General features: G+C 41.2%; 1 protein-coding gene across 2 annotated transcripts in view; it reads right to left on the bottom strand.

Moving 5' to 3' along the window:
* MOB2 (MOB kinase activator 2) overlaps window positions 1–22180 on the bottom strand; it is a 106346-nt gene that overhangs the window by 42857 nt on the left and 41309 nt on the right. The window contains exon 1 of one of the 2 annotated variants that reach the window (XM_072339014.1): window positions 20090–20769. The exons of the other annotated variant lie outside the window; for it this stretch is intronic. Coding sequence (XP_072195115.1) covers window positions 20090–20127 — 38 coding nt within the window. The 5' untranslated portion in view covers window positions 20128–20769. Of the gene's footprint in view, window positions 1–20089; window positions 20770–22180 lie in introns of those variants that run through there. 2 annotated transcript variants of the gene reach the window in all.

Below are 22180 nucleotides of genomic sequence, written 5' to 3'. Positions count from 1 at the left end.
AGAGAAAGAAACACAAACAAGTGAAGGTGTGCCACTGGCCATGCATTTATCATTCTGACTGCCCCAAAAGCTGTCTTTTGACATGGACCTCACAGATGAAGTCAGAGGCAAAAGTCTTATAAACTGTACTTGTTGTTAGGCTGTCTGGAGTGCTTACAGCACAACTGTGAAAGGTGATGTGCTTCACTTATAACATGGTAGCCCCTACTGCTTCCTTCCCATAGATAACAATTAAGAGTTTCGTCTTCAATTTTACTATTCATTTCATTTTCTTTCACTAATTTTGAAGCTTAAATTTGTGCTCCAGAGAAAGATGAGCGCAATGGGCATTTGATAAAGAAAAGCTAAAATGAAAGACTCCTGTTCCACCCCTTCTCTGACCCAAATATGTTGGACCTTCAGCTTCCTACAGAAGCAAAACTTCTAAAACCTGGCTTAGATATTCTCCCTGGGGATAGTTTAACACATTCAGAGCTTTTTGCTACACACATACAGAAGCCTCCCTGTAAGTTTTATAACACAACTACTGTTTTCACAGACTTATGGTAAATATGGAACTGAAAACAAAACCTTAATTGCAAATTGGCAGAGAACTCCAGACTAAGGAGTAGAAGGTATAATCAGCACAGGAAAGGAGGGTATCTGTGTGAGCACAGTTATTGGTCAGGACTATCTGTGCTTGAGTGGCAAAGGCACGGGAGGAAAAAGGGGAGATGCTGGGAATGAACTTGACAAGTTTTCCCAGACTGATGGAGAGCTGCTAAGAAAAAACAAGCTTCTTTCCTTCTTGCTGCTAAGAATGGCTCCTTTTCAGTACAGCAAATGATTTTATCTAGTAATGTCACATTTAGATTACAGCATTGGGGAAAAAAAAACAATTCAGGAAAAAAGCGTGAAATTTATTCTAGGAGATTTTTCTCCAGGCATACATTACAAAATACGAAGCACACAGCTTACATTATGTGAGCTTGAACAGGAGGAACTATTCACTGTGATTCCTGGCACTTACAGGATAACTCTTTAGCTACTAGTAGAAAGCAGGGCCACAAATTCCAGAAGGCACAGAATTAACTCTGCTCACACCCAGATCAGCACGTTTGCACTCCACATACAACTCCAAAAACATACACTGAATCCCAGCTGATTTGATTTCATGATCCCAGAACAGGGCAGAGCTAGAGGAGGTCAGCAACAGCTTCTGCCATCCAAACACCACCATGAAGCACTCAACTGAAAACCTGCAATAGTTCAGATTCCTGAAGCAGGTGACAAGATGGTATAAAACCTTAAGCACTTCACAAAAGTTACTGTGAGCAGATTATCTTGATATAAAGCCCTTCTGGAAAATCAGGGCAGGCTTAAGAGTCGCAGGATAACATACCTGAAGGCCAAGGCTACTGCACACTTATGTTAGTGTGTGCCTAAACACTGACATATGCTGGAAGCTCACAGGTTCAATAAGGAACTGGTGAATTAAAAAGCAAGAATTGGTAGGATCACTGTTTTTGTATTACACTCATTTCCAAACATCATTCCAAGAGCAAATGAAGCCAGCCACAGAGTGAGATCATTCTACTGGTATATCAAAGAACATCCAAAAAAGGTAAGATATATGGGGGGGGGGGAAATGACTTCTCCATGCAAAAATAATTCAAGTAGTTGATGGCATCATATTATTTCATATTATTTCAAACCTTCAGAAATTTCCTTTTTTGGATCAGAATATCTCTAGTTAAGAAACTCTTCCTGGAAACTTAGAGAGGACATGAGACTGTCTACTTACGACAGAAATATCTTCCAAATTATAAATGAGTTACAACACCACATACTGTAATTCCTATTCAGCTCCTGAGGGACACAACTACCATGAATGCAGCACAGCCATCTGTTTGGGCTTTTTGTGTATGGCTTTTTCCCTGATTTTTTTATCTTTATTTTTTTAATGTCTAATGAAAATTACTTTTAACCAGAAAAAGGTGCTGAAATTGAAGCATTACTGCTAGGACACAAGGGCAGGCAAGTGACAAAAGAAAGCAAGACTCTACAGCAATAGAAGGGGAAGGAGAACTCCAGTCTTCTCAAAACATCCAGTAATTCCTCTGAGCTGTCAAAGATAATATTTAAGTCCTTCTGTGGGGCAGAAATGCTTGTCAATTTTATCCACAATTAAGTGATACACATTACCTGAAGTACGTCAGTACTCTTCTACGTTCCTTACAGGGGAGGTGAAAGGCAACACTGCATATTCATCCTGCACCTTGAGCTGTTTCAGCACACTGAAGATGCATTATATGCAGCAGACAAATACACTCCAGCACAGTACGTGAACCTGTTCTGACACTTGGCTCTAAAAATGATCCGAAACTAGGGAAAAAACATTGTGTTCCACTATGCAAATAGCAACTTCCCTGTACCAGTATAGTACGTCTTGCTGAGAATTGCATCATCACTAGGATGATGCTAAGCAGACAAACATTCAGCCACTATTCTTAGTTTTGTAGAAAATGTTTCCCACATTACATAAACACACACACCCGCATATGGGCGGCACCACCAATCTTCTCACTGCTTTTACTTCAGGAAAGGAGCAGTTATCTTTCTATTTCAGTAGCTTTATTTTTGTTAACATATTTAAACACATATTGAGCTTTCTGTATCAGCTTTCTTAGCATTTCTTCTTCCCTTCCCTTCATCACCATTACCTTAACTTTCCGTAAGGTGAGACTGTAAGGCAGGAATAAAACTGGCATCGATTCCAAAACATCCTTACAACTTCAGAAAAGTAATTCACTTCTTGATGTGCACTCAGCTGAAAAGGGGACTGCCCTGGAATTTCTTCTTTCATAAAATGGGTAGCTGCATACCTGACAAAAAATATATGTTTCCACTTTGTACAAGTTAACTGGGGGCACTGGGAACAAAACATAATGGATTTCTGAAGATATCATCTAAATTTTGCAAGATCTTCCACATGTTGGTTACCAGCCTGTAACATGCAGAATTATTCTAAACAGATGCAGTTCCGTACCACTTTCCTTGCACACATCTCTAGCAGTCAGCCAGCTCAGTTTTTCAATTCTTTGGCTAGAGGATGGCAAAATACAGAATATAAACTATGCTTGCTATTGCTCTCCTACGTGTTCAGCATCAAATCTAAACAAGCAAACAAATGCAGTTAAAGATGCAGTTCCAGTCTTCCCAACCCAACCAGGCTGACAGATATGTACATAAAACTGAGCTGCTTCGAAATAAGTGGGCTCAAGTTCAGTATTAAACTAAAGATCTTAACCTACTTGAAAATCACGATTAACATGATGCATCTTCCTCAAAAGACTAGGGATGATGACAAGGTATTTTGACTCTATGAGGAGCAAGAAAAATCCCATCTTGCTTCATAGTGCACGTTCTACATTGATATAATGAACGCATGGCCAACTAAATACAGGTTTCAAAAAGAACCCACTTTTATCAAGAAAAGTGCAGTTCTGGCTTTCAACCAGAAAACACTCCAAACATGTTGCTACTGCTGCTTTTGAAAGTAATAAAGTTATTTTATTCCATAAATTAAGCTTTGCTTTCTTTGCATATGCAAACTTTCGTATGCATACTTGGAGGCTGCCCACATCTACACTGCTAGCAGTGCTCTACCTATATACCTGCTAACCCAGCAGTTCTTGCACAAAATATCTTCTTGCTTGCCTTTAAACACAACCAACTTCATAAAGAAACTAGTAAGAGGCCATCTAACTGAAGCTTATATCTGCATCCATTCACTATTTGGGTGCCTGCCAACATACAGTATAGAAACTGAAAAAATAGCATGGATCAGTGAAGCTCTGCTGTACATCAGCTTAACAGTGCTGGACACCCATGACCCTAAACTCAGGCCTCCCAAATCTGCTCAGTGCTGCAGACTGAAAAACCTTTTTTGCTCGGCCAAGCACAGAATAGAAGGTATAGGGAAGGGACTGCCCAACAGAGATGGTCACAGGATCTAACACCAAAAGGCGCGGGACAAGACATTGCTTCATACCATTTGGGGATTCACTAAGTCCTCCAGGAACCAATCTCCTCAGATAAAATACTACCTTTTAGACAGTCAGTTATAGAAAGAATAAATTGGCATGGATTCAGCTGTAGCAATATGCTGATAACACAGCTCCTTTGGTATTTTGCGTCATATGATTACTGCTTTGTCTACACTAATAATGGCTTGTTAGGGGCCAATGTTTTTAGAGGCAGTCAAAATATGCAGTACTTATCACATCTCAGAACTTAGAGATGACATCTACCAGGTAGCTACATAGCTACAGTCAGTATTGCACACCCCTTCCTGGAGCTGACTTCATCTCTTTTAACCTTGTAGATAAACTAAATAGTTGTTTCCCTACTATGGTTTTTGTAGCTTGTTCTAATTATTTCACAATGCAGATATGCTTTTTTTTTGTTTGTTTTTTGATCCAAGAAGATATTCTGACTGTACAAATACAGCACATGAGCAGAGAGTAGCCACAGTAGACACTGCATTTCCTATGAAATCTGTGCTTTGCAGATGTTAAAATTCACCCTTCAGCCATGCCTCTGAGTTGCCCAAGTGAAGCAAACTGTACCAACTAAAACAAAACAAGAATATCTATTTTGCCTGTAACTACGCACTTGACTTTCTTCCTGTGCAGGTGTACACTCAGAAGTCTTCTTCACACCCCAACCAAATGCCAGAATACATCTGGAGCACAGACAAAACACATGCAGGTAACGCCCTGGATGAATCACGCATTTCCTCTGGTGGTACATTGGGCTTTTCACCACAGGACTTACCTGACACTTCCCAGAAGAGCCTGCTTTACTGGGATTGCACAAACAACATATAGCACGTGAAGGGGAAGATGTAGCCACCTACCTCCTGTCTCGGAATCCACAGAGACAAGGCAGCTGCCCTTCCAGACAGAACATCCCATTCACTCATTTCAGGGGCCCAAAGGGAAGTAGGGACAATTCAGAGTGAGTCACAGAAGCAGCTTTCAGAGGCACGGTGCTTGGATACGCTACGTGCCAGCACGCCATGATAACCAGCCTGGCAGGCTTTGGGGCTAGAAGAAGCCTCCAGTTCTTGTCTGCCTTCATAGAATCACAGAATCATCAAGGCTGGAAAAGATCATCCAGTCCAACCGTTCACCTATTACCAATAGCTCCCAATAGCTTCCATCTCATTATCCCTGGAGTGAACCTAAGGATTTATTAGCTAGAGCAAACCTTCCAGAAAGGCATCTGCTTTTAACTGGCAGATTTGACAATGATGAAAAAAGCGATAGTCAGTGATTCATTTTAGAAGCTGATCACATCCATTGTTAAAATGCACATCCTTAGAATATTTGAAACCTCCTAGCTTAAACATCCATTTATGTTTCCTATTACATTTGTTACTCTCTTGGTGAGATTATCACTTTCTCCTATCTTTTTTATTAAGTTTATCAGCTAGATACCAAATTCAACTCTTTACATTCTCCTTATGCCTCATATTAGAAACTTTCTTCCAGTCTTTAAATACCACAGCTCTTTTCCATCATTCTAATACGGAAGGGATCCAAGTGCCTGCTCAAGACAATGTAAGCATACCTGATGAAAAGATTTGGAGATATTCTTTAAATTTTAAGAGGGATGAACAAGCACACAGAACCCCATCTGGGTCTTCATTCCCCAGCAGATTAAAGGGACACTACTTCATTTAATACTGTGACAAAATTAAAGTTAAGTTTCTAACATTTACAAATGCAGAAGATACTTACATCCTAGGGCACTGGGAAAAACACCGGTGCTCTCTTGAACACATAAAGACACCTTTATAAAACGATCAATTTACTTTCATTTTCCAGACAGAAGAGCTACAAGTGTGAGGTTGCCCTTGCTTTGTAAATATTTAATAAGGTTAGCAACAATTAAGACCATGTCATCCCACGTAGGTTGCTCTACCTTTAATTTAAAAAATAAAAAAAAAGCCTGCTTTTTTTCTGAAATCCACTTTTTTCACTTTCTCATTCATAATCATAAAGGTGGGGGAAAAAGGCTGCAGTGTGATCATCCACAATGTAAGAAACAAACAGAGCACATGGCAGTGTATCACACCCTGTTACTACCTCTTTACCACTGCTTGCTTCCACTGTAATCCTTGAATACCCTTGAGCAAAAGCAGTATTGATTCAAGACAGACTATCTGACCTGAGTGACTCTGTAGAATGGAGAGGGGAAGATGATCTGGCCTAAAACTTGAGTGTACCTTATCATCTGTTAATATGGCCATTAGCATTGAAGGCCACTCAGTCCAGCTTTGATACCTGCTCTCTCCCTACCCCTTCCTCAGACTGACGGAGCAAACGCATTCTCACATCCTTTGCAAGGGAGCACTCCAACAGCAGCAAAGAACAAACCAATACACATTGTGCCCCTCATCCCTCAATACTGTCCTTGTCTCACTTGAACAAAGCTACTTTGCACACGTGTAACTTGGAAAAACCCATCTATTCCTGAACTTGCCAAAGAACATTGCCTACCCTCACCAATAACATGCTCCATGTGCTTCGAGGTCAGTTGGGTTACTTGATGGATAAGAAACAAAAGATGTAATAGATCGCTGTTATGCAAGTCAGAGCTTGCACAAGTTTCCCAGCTTCAACACCTGATAGCTCTCCCATAGCAAAAGCTGCTCCTTCCCCACTTTAGAACGTCACTTACTGTCTCATTTCCACTCCAGATAATCACTGCCAATAGAACTTGAAAGGCCCTGCTCTCCCACCATGCAACAAAGGAAACCAGATTGTCCTCCTGTACAGTGTGCATCTGCTCTTGTACCACAACCTCTCTTAGCAGATTGTTGATTAGGAAAAACAGATTGGCAATGAGAAACAGATCAGCAGCTTGGCATTTGTTCTACTTGTGTAACCTTTCAGAAACAGCCCTGCATTGCGATGAAAGCAACTAACATCTGCTCTGTGTAACATAAATATTGGAGAATCCAAAAGCCGAGTAGTTGTTCATGAATAGTCTGAATGGATACTGAGAAACCAATCTAGGCTGAATTTATCTAGAACACTTTACAAAACTTATAAATGCAAATCTCTAAAAATGCAGTTATGGTAAACTAGTATTTAAATAGTCCTTATGTGGTCAATAAAGAAAGGTCAGTGATCTATTTCAGGTGTACTTCAGTAGCCTGTCAAAGCAAAATGTTCATTAGGATATTCTGGAACTCAGTGAAGTGTCTTTTGATAGAGGAAAACTGCTTCCCATTTAACTGCTCACATCAACTGGACACATCTTCATACCATTGATTTCCTGCTAGTTTAACAGTGTGAACCAGCTCACTGTGGGGTGTCACTGGCTATGTCAGAGAAACAGCAGAAACAGCCCAGTGACAGTCCCCTATCAGTGGAGGTTTGCTGCTATAGCATCCAACTGCATGCTTATGCTAATAGGCTCACATGCGCTTGCAAACAAAAGACAATTCTCAACATGCATCACTATGTCAGTTCCCATAAATGAGACTGATAAGACTAAAGAAAGAAAAATTACACATAGCTTCTTGATATCCATCATTCCATGCTGCAAGGATGTTATGTTAAATGCCAATGTAGAAGGTAGTCAAAACTGTTCCCAAACACAGGAAAGTACTTGGAGTAATAGGAGACTGGAACTGAAGAAGGCAATCCAAGAGAAGCTGCTCAGCACACTCAGGCACCAGAACAGCTGGGGAAGCACAGCAGACCAGCTAGCACTGATCTGCTCCCTGCATTGCAGTTTTCTGATGAGAAGCATCACCAAGTGTGACACCTCCAAATCAGCAAATGAAAGAGCACTCCAAGTGATAACAATGCTCAGGCTAGATTTTCTTTGTCTGACACTTGGCAGGTTGGAAGCTTGAACCATCTATTTTGGGTGAACAGAGAACTACTGTCCTAAGGGTGATACAAAATATACTCATAAAGAAACAATCTGTTTATAAACTTTAAACCCCCTGATACAGATAGACCTATGTTGAAATTACACTGCTGTATTTCAACACATGCTTACAGAAGAACAGACTAAACTCTACTTTTAGTCTTCGAGCAACTTTTAGGAGAGCTGCCACTAATTCCTAACTATCTTTAACAGCCAGTGATACAGTACTTTATAAGCAAAAACACACCTGAGCATTGTGATGCTACTGTTTCTCAGTATTGCTTTCATGCCTACAAAATTCTCCCAAAGACAGCAGTTTTCTTTACAAGGAAAGAATAAAGATAACACAGCACACCCTCTAAGTCAAAAGAAAAGTCATTCTGTTCCTGTCCCCTCTTGCACGTTTTATTGCTGTTACAAATTCACTACCCTGCATTTAGAAAAGGCTACGACATGCTGTTCTCCTCCCCACAACCATCTCTTTAGCGCCTCACAACACTCACATCTTCAAAGCTTAACAATATCTGACCAAAACAATCCATACAACTGCAAACACGGGATGACGTTCAGCAAAAAGAAAAAAGTGGGAAGGTATTTATAGTTTTTTCTGTGTTTCAGAGATTATGTCAAAGTGTCATAATAAAAAGACACGTTCAGCTCCATTTTAATCGCCTTTTGTACAGTTTCTCTCACAGAAAACTCACAGGGTGAGTCCCCATGAGACAGATTATGTATCACTTTGGCAAAGGCTGAAGTCAGGAACTAGCTGCAGCCTTCAGCTGTTTGCACACTCGCTTTCAGGCTGCCCCAGGAGCAGCTGATGTGGGTATGCAATCACCGCCTGGCTTTTGTTTTTCAGAACAAGGAGGAAAAACATTTTTTTCCCTCCCTCGTCTGGGAAACAGGAAATAAATTCTTATAAAGGCTCTCCCACATACAGACAAGGCAGGAAAAAGGTGGAGTTTGGCAACACTGACATTTGTTCTTCAAATGCAGAGCAGTAATTATTGTAAGGTAAGCAACAGGATGGCCAGGCTCACCAGTGTTTACCCGCTGTTATTTTTCAAACATATTTGTATTTCATACAGACTTAGCTATAAATGCACCAAATCCCTTATTTTCACCAGAGCTGTCAGGTTAGACTCTTGTGTAGACTTTATTCATCTTTACAAAAAGGCAATGAAAGGAAGGAAATATGCACAAGTTAGTTCTAACTGTACAGGTTAGTTAGCTCTTCTGCTCCTAATAAAGTGGCTGGACATCTTATCCCTGTCTTAGAAATGAGACATGAGAATTTAAAGTGCAGAATATCACTCCCAAAAACACATGAAAAGTTCTACACCTCCACATCAGCAGTATTGTCCTTAGCAAGGGGAAACCATCAGGACAGAAGATCATGTGAATTTTCTAAGATCACTTCAAAACTGTAACCTGAAGTGTCTGGAATGTCTGAGGGAGAGATGTTCCCGCTGATTGCATGTATTTGCAGGTTCATGCATGTATCAAAAACTAATAATGGGGGAAAAGGTTAGCAGGATCAGACTCTCCATTGAAAAAAAACAAACTGGAGACACTGGTTTGAAAATGTGCATGAGTAGCCCAAAGAAAATCCTGCAATAACCTAAGCAGCCTGTGAAACTGACTTTCACTAGCTAGAGTCTGAATTGCTCTTTCTGAACATCTCTTGCACAAATCCAGAGCTGCATTTCATGTAAATACTGCACTGCCATTCTAGCAAAATAAATAAATAAATAAAGAGAGAGAGAGAGAAAACAGCTTAGGGAAAAATTCATCCTGTTGAACCTGTGGGAACAGCTGCAGATGATACAGAAGACACTGAAATATGACCACGACTGCCTATCATCTGTGAGCACTTAGAACACAGCACCCTTAGTTTGCCTTTCTTTCATCGCGTGTCCTGCCCTACTTTTAAAATTCAGTAGATCATTTTTTTGTAACATATTCTAAATTCATTCTAGGTTTAGAGCTTTTTAAAAGCTTTTCATCACACAGAGACGGGACAGCATGGTTAAAATGGTAATTCTTAGATGATTCGGTCCCAAATTGTATGGTTATCTGGCAAAGTAAATAATATGAAAAACGTGCTCAGTAACCATCTCTGATGGCTTATGCTGCCTATATGAAGAACAGCTCTCACATTCACAGACTGCAATTAATCAGCAGCTCTCAAAATGGTTTCAGTCGTGTTTTTCTCTTCTCTAGCATGTGCCTCAAACACAAATTTGCACACACCCAATTCACATATTCCTCCACAACAGCAGTCATACCATGAGTTTCAGCCTATGTCAGCACACATGCAGCACTATGCACATACTCTGACATCTCCTATCTGTCAGTTCCTCTCCCTCCACTTCACACACATCCCGAGCCCTCCACCCATTCCAAGAGGTCTGAAACACAGCTAGATTTTTTGCTTATCTGCAGACAGCAAGCTCTTCTGTCTTGTCCCTTGCCATTGCTGCCTACCTTCTCTGTCTCTCAATCCTTGTAAAGACAGCAACAAGGAGCGTCACTGTCAGTTCTCACACAACAAAGGGGACCAGTTAGGAATTTGGTACAGGCAAGCTCTGCAAGAAACAGACCAGTCCCTGTTAAGTAACTGCATCTGGCATCACAGCACAGGGTCATGTGTGGAACAACCTCACTACACCACTCTTGGCTTCCATGTCACCTTCAGAAAGGCACTGGTGTTAGTTTCAGAGTTCATGGTCTTCCCCATAAGACATTTCATACCTTGAAGCTTGAACATAGCTACATAAACCTACCAAAAAAAACCAATCGGGTCACGAGAGCTTCTATAAACCTACAATTCTCCCACATATTCATCTGTCAGTCCTTGCTGTGATGGATGACAGGAAGAAAACAAAACTGGTGCGTAGTACTCTTCCATTAAGCAGGTCCTACAGACCCAGAAAAATAAAGCTTTTTAAAATCACAGAATCACCGAAGTTGGAAAAGACCTCTAAGATGAGGTCTTTGATGATGAGCCCAACCATCCACATATCACCAATATTTCCCACTAAACCATGTGTCTCAGTACAACATCTAAATGTTTCTTGAACACCTCCAGGGATGGTGACTCCACCACCTCCCCAGGCAGCCCATTCCAGTGTCTCACCACTCTCTCAGAGAAGCAACATTTCCTAACACCCAACCTGAACCTCTCCTGGACACTTACTCTAGTCCTATTGCTAGTTACATGGGAGAACAGGCTGACTTACACCTTGCCACAACCTTCTTTCAGGTTGTTGTGGAGAGGAATAAGGTCAGCCCTGAGCCTCCTCTTCTCTCGACTGAACAATCCCAGCTCCCTCAGCTGCTCCTCATAAGGCCTGTACTCCATACCTCTCACCAGATTCACTGTCCTTCTCTGGACACACTCCAGGGCCTCAGTGTCTTTCTCGTAATGCCAGGCTCAAAACCGAACACAGTACTCAAGGTGAAGCCTCACCAGTGCTAAATACAGAAGGATGACTTTACCACCCTGCTCCTGCTGCTGGCAATGCTACTTCTGATACAATCCAGGATGCTTTGGCCTTCTGGCCACCTGGGCACACTGCTGGCTCATGTTCAGCTGAGCATCACCCAATACTTTCAGGACTGTTTCCTCTACACAGTCTCCCAGCCATCCTGCCCAAAGTCTGTGGTATTGCCTGGGGCTGTTGTGACCCAAGCGCAGGACCCAGCACATGAACTTGTTGAACTTCATCTAATTGGCATCAACCCAGTTAGCCAGCCTGTCCAGATCGCTCTGTAGGGCCTTCCTAGCCTCAGGCAGATCGACACTTCCTTGATGTCATCTGCAGACTTACTGAGGGTGCACTCAGTGCCTTCATCCAGGCCATCAATAAAGATATTGAACAGGATAGGCTCCAGCACTGACTCCTGAGAGTCAGTGACTCTCTTGTGAGTCACTCTACTTGTGAGTCTCTCTACTTGTGACCAGTCACCAGCTGGATGTGACTTCATTTATCACCACTCTCTGGGCTTGGCAAATAGTGTTTTTTAATACCACATTCTAGAACACAAAGAGAAAGGCCCCTCATAAAATGAATGGTCACTACAATCAGCACCAATAGAAGAAATGCTCCCTTGGCAACTTGCTTAACATAAAAGCAAAGTTGCACAGCTTGTGCTTGGTACCTCTAGAGATCTTGATGTTTCTTGAGCTGTGCAAGCTAAGACACAGCTCTTACCTCCAGCTGGCCTCCCATGAAGCCCTCTCTCCTCAGCTACCTGCATCACACATTAAGTTCAATAAGTTATCTACCTTCACAGAAAGCACCAAGCATTCAATCCACTTAGCATGGATGAGAGCCAATTTCTCTCAAAAAGCATATTCCAAACACTGAGAAATCAATTAATGTTAGACAAAAGATGGAATGAACCTGCAAAAACAAAAGAAAACAAAAAAAATCACCTTATTTCTTTCAGTTGCTGAACGGTTGCTTCACTTTTTGTTCACTGAGGTCAGACAGCAGTTTTGTTTTGTTTTCTGGAGCTGAAAGATTTTTTTCTTAAATAATCTTAAATACAGTGATAATACTGAGCACAGTATAGAAAACAGCACTTAACCTCAATAAAAATATTTAAACGTGGCAGTTTCTCTTTAAAGGTGCTCTCTAAGTACCAATCACTACAAAAATCCCCTAACAAGCTCCACAAAAATCAAGTGATGATAACAAAAATACTCAGTTCCCCTCAGAAAACTCCGACATTACTGTATCAAGAATATACACTTATAATTAAAACCGACTAGGAAAGCAAAGACTTGTCTGCAAAAAGAATGAGCTCATCTTTTTGGAGTAATGCAGCTTTATGACTACCATGAAATGAAATAAAGCTCCAAGCCAATAAAAACTGACACATGCAATGACAGTGTGATGCTGTCAGCTACCTAACATTCAGCATTACGATCTTTCCTGCCAACGCATATGCTTCATCTTTAGCATCCCTTAGCACTGCTGCTGCTCTCTCCCACACATCATAAAGAATCCACATTTTCCTTTAGCTGAGCTAGCAGTAAAGTGAGATGAATGATGTTTCATCCAGTGTAGTTGGCAGGACACAGCTTTGGGAATGAAAGATTTAAAAAAAAGTGATTACCAAGATTTGCTTTAGTCTTCTTCCTTGGCTTCAGAGCAGACAATACTTAAAAAAAATCTCCTTAATATAGCTATGGAGTAAAGAAACCTCAGCTTACATCATCATTATTGTCAGTATGGTTTGACAGCATTTAAAGGAGGGAAACAAGCTCCCATTATATTGTAGTGGAAAGCTTGAATTCACTGAAAAAGCTATTAAAAATCACTACATTAATTACATATGTTCATTACAATCTCGCGTTCATATCCCAGATAAAAGCTCTACTAGTTAGAGCACCTCAGAGGAAAAAAAAAAAGCAGAAATAAACTGCCTTTGTGCTCAAACTAATGGATCTGAAATACACAGTAACTAGTATAAAAGTTTGGAGTTAATTTACAGGCCCTAATTATTATTAACAGGCTACAAAATATGTTAATAGTTCTGGTGTAGAATAGATAAATTATATGGCTACTTTCAGTGGACTTTTCTTGCTGCAAGTACATACTGTCCTCATTATAAGCCCTGACCATGCTCTATGTTCTTGGATGGAACTCCTCTCCAAAGAGGACAGGCTGAAAGAGAAGAGAAGGCTCTGGGGAGAACTCTCTGATGGGAAAAGCAGTAGCGTTTCAGTATCTAAAGGGGCAGAGGGCTGTTAGAAGAAATGAGACAGACTCTCAGTTCTTTACAAAGGTAGATAATGACAGAACAAGGGGAAGTGGTTTTTACATTGAGGAAGAATTTAGGTTTAATATCGGGGGGAAGTTTTTACTGAGAGTGATGAGGTGCTGGCACAGGCTGCCCAGAGAAGTTGTGGGTGCCCCATACCTGGAAGTGTTCAAGGCCAGGTTGGATAGGGCCCTGGGCAGTTCGGTCTAGTATTAGACAAGGAGGTTGATGGCCCTGCACGCAGCAGGGGGTTGGGGCTTGGTGATCCCTGAGGTCTCTTTCAGCCCAAGCCTTCCTATGATTCTCTTCAGCAGGGTCTGTTGTAACAGGATACAGGGAGATTGTTACCAACTAAAAGAAAGGAAGTTTAGACTGGACATAAGGAAGAAGTTGTTTGTTTTTTTTTTACAGTAAGGGTGGTAAAGCACTGGCACAGGTTGCCCAGAGAGGTGGTGGATGCCCAGTCCCTGCAGAGACACCCAAGGCCAGGCTGGAAGTGGCTTTGAGCGCTGGATCTAGTGTAGGTGTCCCTGCTCGCTGTAGAAGTTGGATCAGACAGCCTCTAATGGTCCCTTTCAACCAAAAGGTTCTATGATTCTACAAGGTTGTTTACTTTCATTAAGAGATGTCAGAAAAACACAGAAGGTGCCAATTCTTTCTTTATTTATTTTTTTAAAGGTTAAGTGTCAATTATGTATTTTGTTGATCCTGTACTGGCCCAAGGTTGTTAATGTCACAACCCCTTTGTAACACTCAAATCCTAACATGAACATTTATCACAACTTGAGATTCTGTATAAAAACAAAGATGACAGCTTCCTTGAATTTGTGCCATAACATTGTTTTATATCAAAAGGTGAGGCATTTCCAATTAGTATATTCACTACTGGGAAAAAGAAGTTGGAGAATATACAAATATGAGAGCCGGGAGAGCACATTCTGTACTCTGAACTGAATTTTTGTTTCTATATTAGAGGTGTTTACTCTTAGTTACACACAGATAAGCTATGGAAATGAATATACACGTCTACAGGTTGTTAGAAGATTTACCAGCAGGCAATTAATTGATGAGGACAGTTCACCTCAAGATTCTGCTCCTCTACTCTACTCTCATGAGACCCCACCTGAAGTACTGCATTCAGTTCTGGGGCCCCCGACACAAGAAGGACATGGAACTGTTGGAGCAGATACAGAGGAAGGCCATGAAGATGATCAGAGGGCTGGGGCACCTCCCCTACAGGTACAGGCTGAGAGAGCTGAGGCTCTTCAGCTTGGAGAAGGAAAGGCACCGGGAGGACCTTATAGTGGCCTTCCAGAACTTGAAGGGAGCCTACGGGAAATCTGGGGAGGGACTTCTTATAAGGACATGTAGCAACATGAACAAGGGGAATAGATAGATATAGATATAAGGAAGAAATTATTTACTGTGAGAGTAAAGTACAGTGAGACAATGGAACAGGCTGCACAGAGAGGCTATGAATGCCCCTTTCCTGGAGGTGTTCAAGGCCAGGCTGGACTGGACTGTGAGCAACCTGGTCTAGAGGAAGTGTCCCTGCCTGTAGCAGGGGGTTGGAACTAGATGACCTTAAATCCCTTCCAACCCAAACCATTCTGATTCTGTGATTATTAAAATTAGTATCTTTCTATACTGTAGCTTGACATTGTTCTACCTTAAACAGTTTTTCCGCATAAAACCAACAATTTTTCCCCCTATAGTATCTGACATGAAGTATTTCCATTCCAGAACTACATTACAATACCTGTCTATACTACATATGCTTCACCAATCCAGACAACTGGTTGATCAAAAGGTTACCTTAAGACTGCCTTGTATCTTATTTCAATGTATAGTTTCCTCGGTCATCTGCAGCATTCACCATAAAGAAGGCTCATTTCCAAATCCATATTTGGGAACAGCTCTATTAATATAACAACAATGATTCACAACGCAAGTTCTAATGAAATCTATTTAGAAACATAGAGTTTATAACACTTTCACCATATAAGGCCTAAAGTTTAAATCTTTATGCATACATTAATGAAAATAAATGTGCTTTGATTACTTTTGCCCGCTTGTATGTTCAAAAAATAAATAAATAAAAGTCTCAAGGAAAACATAGGAGGTGGTAAATCTTACATTTCAGGACAAATGCTGCCAGAACAGCCAGAGGAGTAGAGCCCAACTTACAAATGCAGTACCCACAATGCTTGTAGGAGCAGCCCCATTCCTGAAGGTGATGATGCGTGCCACTGACTTGGTATGGCAATGCAAGGAGAATTGTTCCTGCCTTCACCAAGCAGAAGTGCAAACTCTGCAGTGATTGGAACATGAGTCATGGCTGATCAAGAGCACAGCAAGATCCCCCCAAGGCAGCGGTGTTGGCGTGATATCTCAGCTCACCTTTTTTGACACCATGCAGCATTTTAAAGAAGACTCACCAAAAATGAATTCCTGATTCAACAAAAACTGAAGCGGTTAATCCACATTTTTGGTCTTATGCTGACAAAGTGTTTGCTGCGCTTTCCAAGGATAACAGTGTGTATTACCACCCTCACATATTCCCTTTTTTTAAGTGTAAGAACAGTGGTAATTTGGGAGGGTTGCAAAACAACTCAAACAGCTGCTTCTCCTCAGATAAGATATTTGGATGTTCCTACTACTTCTGTTTGTCAGATGAGCTATTTTAACAGGCTTTCATAAACCGCCTGTCACATCCTTTAGTACTATTTTTCCTGCAGTTGCAATGATGCTTAACAAAAAAAAAAGTCTTCTGAAGTACACTTATTATGTCCTTATTTCTACATATTTGGGCAAAAGAAATACAAGATGATTTTTTTTTCCTCCCTGGCTTGTTTTGCGTCAGTATGAGAAGGGAGCATTCAAGAAAAATAAATTCTTTCTCAATTTCAGTAGTTGGCTCAAAGTCAAGAGTCATTAGTTTACATCAGTGTTTCAGAGCAGAGGAAACAGATCTTGGGGCCAACAATATTTTATTAGTCAGCTGAACACCGTTAATGAGTAAAACATTCCTAAATAATTTTCCCTGTCCAATTCAAATTTGTTTCAAGGCACCAGTTATTTCTGATATTGATTGTATAGATAATAATCTTCAAGAAGACATAGTCCTGAGATAAATGCATTATCTCCATGGTACCGTTCCCAACCTGATTTTTTTGGAAGCAAGACTCAGAGTACTTTCAGAAGCAGCCAAGACAGCACTGTGCAGGGGGAGGGAGATACCAGGCTATGTAACTTCTCGGTTAGATCCTGATACTACAAGCTGGATGCAAACATTCCCAGAAATTTGAGCAAGTAGTTCTCAGCAGCACTGGCACTGAAGCTGGCTGCAAACACAGCATTTTAGGCTTTCATAGAATGGCTTGAGTTGGAAGGGATTGCAGAGATCATAAAGCTCCAACTCCCCCCTTCACACACACCCCCCTCCCACCAACCTCCAGATCTGTAACTATCCAACCTGGTCTTTTGAACACCTCCAGGGACAGTACATCCACAGCCTCTCTAGGCAGACTGGTCCCAGTACCTCAGTGAAGAGCTTCTTCAGTACCTCTGTGAAGATCTTCCCCCTAACATATTATCTAAACCTTCTTGAGCTTAAAACCATCCATACCCCCCTTGTCTTATCACTGTAAAGAGTTGATTCCCCTCCTTTTTATAATCCCATTTAAAATACTTGAATGCTGCAATGATATCTTCTCACACCATTCTCTTCTCCAGGCTGAACAAGCTCAGCTCCTTCAGCCTGTCTTCACAGGGGAGGTGTTCCAGCCCTCTGATCATCTTTGTGGCCGTCCTCTGAACCCTTTCCAACAGCTCCAGCTTTCCTCTCTACCAGATTTTGGAATGGATAACTATTTGAAGTGAACATCTTTACTGCAAAAGACGCACAAATTTGCACACGACTCTTTTACCTCGGGAACTGAGATTCTCCAATCACACATCCATTTGGTTGCCTCATCCAAAATATGAGCACCATATTTCCCAGCAACCAGGAAAAACTCAAATCTGGTCACATTTGACAGAGTAGAACAAAATACAAAACTTCTAATATTTAACATTATTAAACATATAATTTTAAGTTACCTTGCCTGATTCACAATATGCATTGGAAATCCATCTCTGACCATGCTGATTACTTTAAATCACTCCCATTTGGCTATATCAAGTACCTGCTTTTCTTCTTCTTTCAGTAACAGAACCTGACAGCCCTCATGTGCTATACTGTGAACAGTACTCCCACTACCACAACGTTGTACTACTACTGCAGCAGTAGCCTGCATTTGTCCTGCAGCATTCCAAACCACTGAGCTCCTGTCACCTGGTGTGACCTGTGCAACAGGGTGCTGTTCCACCTGGCAAGAAGAACATGCTGTCCCAAACAAAAACCCTAAAGATCAAAACAAGCCTTTCTGCTGACATGCCAAAAGTTGAGGCTGAACAGGAAAACATATTTGAACTTCTTTTTGCACTGCCTTGCATTATTAAGCTATCTAGGCAAGAGATAAACATAAAAGGAATTTCTTTAATTAGAGAAATTCATTCCTCAGCATCTGCTGTTTAATAGAGCAGAGCACATCAGCATGTTAGAATCAGATAATACTGGAGCATCCCACAAACTCACAGTTGAAGCTTCTTTTTCATGCAAACATTTGGGTGCTACTGGTTTTTACTCGCTGTAATACAACACTTCCAGTTATATGATTGCCATAAAACATAATGCAAGGTATGCACTGGGCCACAACAAGTGAAATTCCTTAAAACGATTATGCAGCATCCTGCAAGTTAGAACAAGGCGCAAAACAGATGCAGAGGGTGATCCTGCACAATTTAATTTCAGTCAGTTTTATACCATGCATGCATTCATTTTTAATAAGCCTCAAATCAATTAAAGACTGCTTCCCATGTGCAACTAAAACCTAAAGAAAATCCTTTCGCATAAATATTATCAACTATATTTTGCATTCCAGAAACATTTCTTAACCGATTCTCTAAACTCAGATAATCTCTCAGAGGGTCAAAAACCTGTGCCAAGACAAAATAATAATAAAAAAACATCAACAGCAGTATATTCTTGAGCTCCATCTACCCCAAACTCAGTCCTACTGAGAGGGACAGGCTCATCTTAAGAGCTTAAAACCAAACCCTGCAGGATAGTAACTTTTAGTTAGGTCTGCATACAGTCAGGTAGTGTTTTAAGTATATAAAGGACTGTTGCTTTGCCAACCTAAGTGGCCTTCCACAAGCTAGTGCAGACAAAATCAGTGCAGACTAGCTGACCACCACTAGCAAACAATTCTAATCTCATCCACTTGCACACCTGTCCCTCTCGTGCAGGGGCTGTCTAACAACAGTGCAGTGAGTTTCGGGGCACCAGGTACTTGTGTGCTGACCTCCATGCTGGGCTCTGGAATACACCGTGGCTTCTTGAGAATGAAGCACTAAGCCAATTGCACCACAGAGCATTTATCACCATGCTCACTCATTACAGATGGTTTAAAGCAGCAGAGGAAAATGACACTCCAGGACTAACAACTTTCTTCATTTGCCAAGTCACCGCCAGGCACTACCAAACAGTTAACTTAGCGATGTTGAAGTGAAAGTTCTCTTCAGCTCTGACATGCTGTGCTGAAGAATAAAGCCTACATCATCAAGACATACAAAGCATCTGCATAAGTAAAATCAAGTGCAATTATATAAAAATTTGTTTTCACCTTAAAAGTCTCTGGTTTCAATTCTTAAAAAACAGTTTATTTACACAAGAAATATCTAGTTATGCTCCTTACAAGAATGGTACATTCTCTGTTACTGATTAAACAGCAATCAGAGAGAAGTTTTAAGAAACAAAGCTCATAAGGTTATCTCAGAGTGATTTTAAGCACTCAAAACTAAACTTTAAATCTAATCAGCTAAAAATCAATGCACCTGTATCAATGCGCTATCAAGGGAGCATCACATTTAACGAGTGTCACCGTTGTTTGTACCAAAAGCGTGGGCTACTTGCTGACAAACAATTACCACTCGGCTCTTCAGGAACCACACAGTTCCTAATGCTTTGGTGGTTCTACTGAGCTGGAGCTCCCTTCCTCTGTTAGATGAGATGCACCTCGTTTTCACACACAGGCAGCTCCAGCCCTCCCCCAAACACAGACACCTCAACAGCACATCTAACAAAACACTAAACAACACAAGCTAAATAAGCTGCCCATTTCACATGCAGTGACCCTCTGTTATTTTTGAAGCAGAATGCGTGGTTGTTATTTCACAAATCCTATTGCTAGAAGGAAATAAATAAATAAATCAAAGCTTCCGTATTTGTGCAGTTTTAATAATGAAGATCTGAAAGAGGATGCAGGCTCTTTCTTACCCGATCAGCGTGTACGAACCATTCCTCTTGAGCCTCATACTGGCAGATAAGAATCTTAAGAAGAAATCCAGACTGAGGAGGTTTGTCCTTTGCTAGAGCAGAATGCAGGCACCTGTTTGGTGGCTATGCTTTTTGCTAATCAGGGGATCTCTTTCCTGTTTCTCTGAGTCATCAGCAAGGAACAATGAGAAACCGCCAGTGGAGCCAATTAGCAGGAAACCAGAGGAAGCTGCCCACAGCCCAGCGAGAGGCTGGAGGTGTAAAGCAGCCCCAGCACACCCCCCTCAGCATCTCCAACCCCACTGAGAAAAAGCAGCACAAAATCGCAGAGAATGGCTTTTTTTTTTTGTTTAGTACAAAGTACCGTAACCACACCCTGCTTTAGCAAGAATAAATCTCGTAGAAAACCGTTTCATTGGTGAGCTGCTTTTCTTCTAATTAGTCTGAAAGCTGCTTCAGATAAATTCCCTCCTTCTCATGAGCCCTGCTATGGCTACCACTCAGGAATTCATCACTACCCTCACTTCTTTTTTTTCTCCAATTTAATATCAAATTGGAATCTACACACGTGGAAAAGGATACACCATTTGGAATTAAAGGCTGCTTCTCCTCACAGAAAGTAAGAGCCAGACAGCTCTGAAGTCTATCAAAACTGCAGAGGAAAACGCCCCCAGCAGCCCAGTTGTAGGCAGGCTGCCCTGCACAGATCACAGCTCGTGCTGCCAGCCATCAGGTTGCTCTGCATCCTTTTCTGTTCAGCCCACCATTCTCTGACAGCTGTGAGCCTGAACACCTGGACCAGACCTACCACACAGAGCAAAAAGTACTGCAGATAATCACTGATCATCTGCTGTGAGCAAATCAGCATCTACCCAAGTAATAAATCATATTAGAAAGGCACTTCTATAAATTAATCATAAAATGACTATGGCCTAGCAGGAAAACTACATGCTAGCCAAATGTATCAATTCAATATTTACTACCTAACCAGGAAAAAAGTCCCACAGAACTCCAGCCCGAGTACGATGTCACTATTTTAACAGTCCAAATAATTAAAGATGCTATGTTTATCAAACCGCAGTTTCAACCTGGTCCTGCTTTTGGTGTTGTCCTTTTGAGATTTCCCATTTGAAAATCTAACAGTTAAAAAAGGCAGCCTAGAAAGAAGGCAAATTGATTTATTTCTAGGTGTGGGAGGCAAGTGTATTGAACTATACATATAGAGGGACTGATCAGAACACAAAGGCTGAAGGAAAACAAGGTTACAAGGGATTACAGGCTGAAGAAATCAATAGTGTCATACTGCTGCTAAAAGGGGAATGAGTGAGCTGTACAACTATGTTAATTCTGTCAGATATAAAATAGTTCTAAGCATTTATCAGGCCTCAACTGGAGTATCATGCCTAACCCTAGGTGAAGGCACATGTAGGATTAGATGGAGTCCAGGGGGCACCAATATGAAGATTATCCACCTCAAAGATGAGAAAACAGGGAGGAAAAACATCATGATGTCTCCCAAGGAGGAAAAACTACTATAAAGAGAAAGGAAATAAAATGTTCTTCCTGGTCTGTGCATAACACAGGGACTTGAATTAAGCAAGAAATAAAACAGGTTAGCACTGCACATTTTGTTTGTTTTCTCAATACAGGAACAGATATAGAGTCTTGATTACTGTAGACCCTTGAGATGATCTTGCTCCAGAGCTGGAGATTAACTAGTGACCTTTATGGGTTGCATTCAACTCTGGCTTCCTGCTGCCATTAAAGAATGAAAACTGCTGTGTAGCCACATGAAGAACATGAGCTCAATCCAAGCAGACTACAGTATGCTTTTAATTTTTTCCCTAAAAATTATACTGTCCAGAACTGCAAAGAGATGCAATATGTTACCACAGTGGTAGCAGCACCCTGCTTTTGCTACACATCACAAAAAAGAATAATTACTCATCCTGCTCTCAGGCCACCAGCTTTGAAGAGCTCCTGCCCACATGCTGCTGGCACTGGGATCTGATCCTTCATGTTGCATGGTCAGGTCCTTGCCTCAGCAGTCAAGGAAGGTTCATTGTGGTTGAAGAGTTCAAAGTCTGGTGC

The sequence above is a fragment of the Excalfactoria chinensis genome, chromosome 5 (assembly GCF_039878825.1).
Source record: "Excalfactoria chinensis isolate bCotChi1 chromosome 5, bCotChi1.hap2, whole genome shotgun sequence".
Taxonomy (NCBI): domain Eukaryota; kingdom Metazoa; phylum Chordata; class Aves; order Galliformes; family Phasianidae; genus Excalfactoria; species Excalfactoria chinensis.
The sequence above is the reverse complement of the archived record's forward strand: the minus strand, read 5'-3'. Positions and strand labels throughout refer to the sequence as shown.